This window comes from Fistularia commersonii, chromosome 20 (assembly GCF_037954325.1).
Source record: "Fistularia commersonii isolate RoL2024-O1a breed Wild chromosome 20, RoL_Fcom_v1.0, whole genome shotgun sequence".
Taxonomy (NCBI): domain Eukaryota; kingdom Metazoa; phylum Chordata; class Actinopteri; order Syngnathiformes; family Fistulariidae; genus Fistularia; species Fistularia commersonii.
Window position 1 is genome coordinate 7790821 of NC_141303.1, and position 4558 is coordinate 7795378.

Genomic DNA, 4558 nt, shown 5'->3' on the forward strand with positions numbered 1-4558 from the left:
TGTTTTCCCTGACTAAAACACGACAATATTTGTAATAGCAAACAAGGTGTGAATCTCTGTGGCCTTTCTGCTGAACTTTTTTTTTGCAGTGTTTCTTGAATACTTCTCTAAACTCAGTCATTTTTCCTTTATCCTTGGGGTATTTAGTTTTTAAATACCCAAGGTGGTGTCAGAAATGTGATGTAGCAGATCCGCCAACGAAACATACTATATAAGTTGTATTTAATTTTAACCTTTATTCATCACTTTATGATTTCCCAGTGTGTTTTGAACCTTCATGTAGTTGTCTTTCAAAATAGCCAGAGCAATGTAAAAATATTACAATTTAAAGCAGCAGAGAGATGTCTTTTTTGTGTGTGCCTAAGTCTGTGCGCATGTGTGTATAGGATGAGGAATGAGAAAACACTGGATTAGTTTTTAAATGTACAAATAGAACAATTGTCATGTCACACTACAACTACTGTTACTATGTTTTACAACTGCTACTACTTCAGCTACTACGACTACCACTACTACTACTACCACTACTACCAATGATAATTATAATTATAATTATTATCATAATAATAATAATAATTATTATTATTATTATTATCATGATAATACAAAAAATAACTCTTAGACCAAGTTTATTTTCCTTTCAGCTGTGGTGTTTTAGTCATACAAACTCAAATGCTAAACTAGCTTTTCCTTTGCTCACTGAATCCCAACTGAAGCTGATGTTGTAAGTATAAACAGGATGAGACATGTCTTGATATTCATTGTTAGTCAGTCCTATGGTGTAGGGAGCGGTATGTCTACAATGTGACAGCAGTCCATGTGTTTGCTTTAATGTCTGGATGAATGTTATGCAAGCCTGTGTGAGAGAGGAGAAATGAAGTTGCTCTCTTTAACACATAAAGCAAAAATCATCTGTGTGTTTCCTTCCCCCTCCTATCATTTTACATGTTCTTAGTGCTAATAAGGAATCTACAGTGAAAAAAACCTGGCAAAAAGACTGATAGTTGTGAGGAGAGAAAGCACACAGTCAAATACAGAAAGGCAGGAGACAGAGTTGTAACAGATGACTGGATTCAAGTCCATCATCAGATCATAAAGTACATTCCTATCACACAGGAGTCAGGCAAACGGACTCCTTTGCTGTAAAATACTAACATCCGGAAAGCCTTTTTAAACTGGTTATGGTTTAACAGTCTAAGATACTTTTCACCAAAGCTTGTGATATATGATAATAAAAATAAACTGACATGCTCCTTGAGGGTATCATTAATACAAGTGTATGCACATGTGTGTCTGTTTGCAGTGGAAAATTCAGTTTCCAAATGCATGGAGAGTACTCTCATTAGATCACAAGCTTAAGTGATAGCTTATGTAAATTGTGATTTAAGAGCAATTTCAGGGCTTTTTTGTGATTGAGCATCGCTGCTGATCTTTATGACTTCAAGTACTGCGCAGAGATAGAAATGTTTATCAGAACACAATCTTTAGTAAGTTGACTATCAGTGTTTGTTTTATGGTATTTCTTGTAGTACGATTCAGTTTGAAATTGAAAACAATATAGGAATGATTGTCAACCATGAAACATAAGAAGCTTTGACAGATGAAGCATGAACAACTGAAAATTTTGTGATGATTTGGAAGCATCACCCACAAATATTTTAAAAGGATAATTTTTCCGCAACTTCGAAAAAGGAAGTGATGCCACTTGTGCTGCGGTACCAAAATTAAATAAGACCAGTTGTCGAATGTTAACAGCTGCATCTCAGAATGGAAAAAAAAATGCCAGTGTGTCATTGCGTGTAAAAGGTGTGCAGCAGAAGCATGACAGAAACTCAGTCGGTAAGCCTTACGCAAGTCTCAACAGAGCCATCTTCATTTGCTTATGATTTTCAGTTTAAACTGGCAAGTATATGGTTCACTGGGGGCTAAAAAACTTGACAGAACAATATAGTCCACACATTTGTTTTTCCTGTAATGAAATTTAACAAATAGATTAATTCTATTAAACATAAAGCCATATCTTGCAGGCCTTTGGCCTTGAAAAGCAAGGAAATGTATCAATCGAGGTCTCGTAACTTTTTTCCAGTCTCTTTAGCGTTTTTGCAGCTGTACAACCATTTGATAATCCGTGCATTTCTTTCAATAACTGATGTCCCTTGTTGTGTCTTCTGATGTAAATCATCCTCGATTAGCCCATCACTGTCACCACTTTTCCTCGAGAAGCCTTCATCGGACGTTGAGACGCTGACACTCCTGACATTTATTGCAATTTCATCAGAGCGTGCTGAAAAATTTTCCTTCCCCAAAGACTCGATGACCTCACCATCCAGCCCACAGTACTTGAAGAAAGAATCAAAATCCGCAAAACTTTTGGAGTACCTTGAGCTGATGTCTGAATGAGATCGACCGACCTTTTTGCCAGACCTTAAATGACATGCAGGAACTTTCAGGAAACTGGCAGATGTTTTCACACCATCGGAAGTCCCTTTTTCACCAGAATCACCAGTTTTCGTGCTGTTTGTTGTGTCTTCAGTCGTCTGCTTCCAAGGAGATGGATGTAATACAATTGAGATATTTTCCTTTGAAGAGCTGTCAGATGTGGCCGCATTTTTACCGATTCCCCCAGACTCACGTTCTTTATCCGTAATTTCTGGTAAGGCGACCCTTTTACTGATAGCGCTGAGAAGCAATTTCTGTGTGATTTGGTGTTTCCGCTCATGTGCTGAACCTCTCAATAGTTCACATTTCTGTCTATAGAGTAAAAGAGAGTCTGGTCGTTTTTTAGAGCTGGAGCGACGTACCTGCCCTGGTGAGCAGTTTTTTCCACCAACTGGAGCTCCAGGTGAGTTGAATATTTTGATAACCTTGCCACCACGGTTTGAGCTTCTGTTAGAAGACCCAGTGCTACTCACAGACGCTGATCCAAGGCTGATAATCGGCTCCTGAGTTGAGTGGACAACCTGCTGGCTCTTGACGTATTTTGGTTTGCTGGCAGCAAGCCTTTCCACTGCACTCATACCTTCTTTTGCCTCATTCTCCAGCTCCATTTGCTTTCGTAAGTATTCAGGACCCTTTCCAAGGATTTTGGTGGCATCACTGGTCTCCATAGTGGCTTGAGTGAGAATTTCAAATCCTGGTATGTCCAAATAACTTGTACCGTTATGTTTTCAGATGTCAGAGGATTCCATTCGAGCCTGTTCTCTGGCTGAGCACGAACCATATCCAGGTAATTCGCCTTGTCTGTTCAAACACACCTTGTATTACCCCACCCTTTCTGTGTGAGGCTTGTTTCAACCAAACACAAGCCTGTTCAAAGTACACCTGATAACATCAACAGTGAAAGCTGATACTGCTGTCATTTTTTCCTTTCTTGATGTGAAGATGCTGTGATTGGAGGGGTTTCTCCCTTTTGCCAGTACTTACATAGATGCACACATACATGTATGTATGTATGTATGTATGCCAGCATGTAATATGTAGATATGTGTATATAACTTGCATACATATTAGTCAAAGTGTACACACACAGTTTTATTTTTATACTATTCTTTGTGTGAAATTATTTATCTGCTTTTAGCCCATCATGGCTGAACCATGAGCAATTGGAAGCCACTTGGGAGTGCCAGGGGAGCGGTTTTGGGGTTAAGTATCATGCTCAACAACACTGACGGGCTTGGAGGAGCCCATGGATACAAGCACAGGCAAGGCATAGATTATCCTCAAACAAGAAAAACTGTTTTTATATAGATGCTTCCTGCTGTTTACCAACCCGTTAATAGGTGATTTATTAGTTTGGCAGTCAGTAAAGCACCATAAAAAGGTTTTGCGATCAATTCTGACCCCCACCTATTCATTGTCCTAGTCATGTAGCGTTTATAAGAAAAATCGTTTGCAAAATAGGTAGAGATACATCTTTGTAATTAGTTTTTGCGTGCCATCGGGTAAATCTGTTTTTGAATTTGAGCATTTTTGACCGCGAAAGCAGCCATGATTTATTTTCTTTGAACATTTGCTAAAATGATAATTACACAATTCACAGTTAATTATTCTACAAATACTATGTATTTACTCAGTGAAAATCCTGGAAGTGGAAAAAAAATGTAACCATACATGTTTCTGCAGAGGGCCTTCAGAAATAAGAAACACTTGTGAATGTTCTAAAAAGTCCAAGGTTAATTTTCCCTTTAAAGAAACAGGTCAAACAAAAGTAAGAGGTTCATTATGAAAGAAGCATTCTTACTCAAAAAAGCCGATTGGGCAATGGAAAAAAAAAACATTGTGCCTGAAATAACATCTTGTCCGTTCCTTTTCTTTGTGGCTCCACATAACATAACATGTTCAAACACTTCACACCATTTGTTGAGTAAAGGACCACATTTGAACACTTTGGCATTTCAGTACCGCCCCCATCTGTCACACTTGCTGGAGGATTTCCAACACTTGTGGCCTCTGGACACAACAATACTACGGAAACATAGCAGGTCCAAAGTGACTGTTGAAAATAGGTAACAATGTTCTAACACCACAGTTCATCACCCAGATAATTGCAACAATTATC

General features: G+C 38.4%; 1 protein-coding gene across 1 annotated transcript; it reads right to left on the minus strand.

Annotated features, from left to right (window-relative positions):
* Window positions 1-216: 216 nt before the first annotated feature.
* On the minus strand, window positions 217-3221 carry fam110c (family with sequence similarity 110 member C). The gene has a single exon (XM_086167134.1). The coding sequence runs from the start codon at window positions 3105-3107 to the stop codon at window positions 2058-2060; it is 1050 nt and encodes a 349-aa protein (XP_086023260.1). The 5' UTR covers window positions 3108-3221; the 3' UTR covers window positions 217-2057.
* Window positions 3222-4558: the final 1337 nt, after the last annotated feature.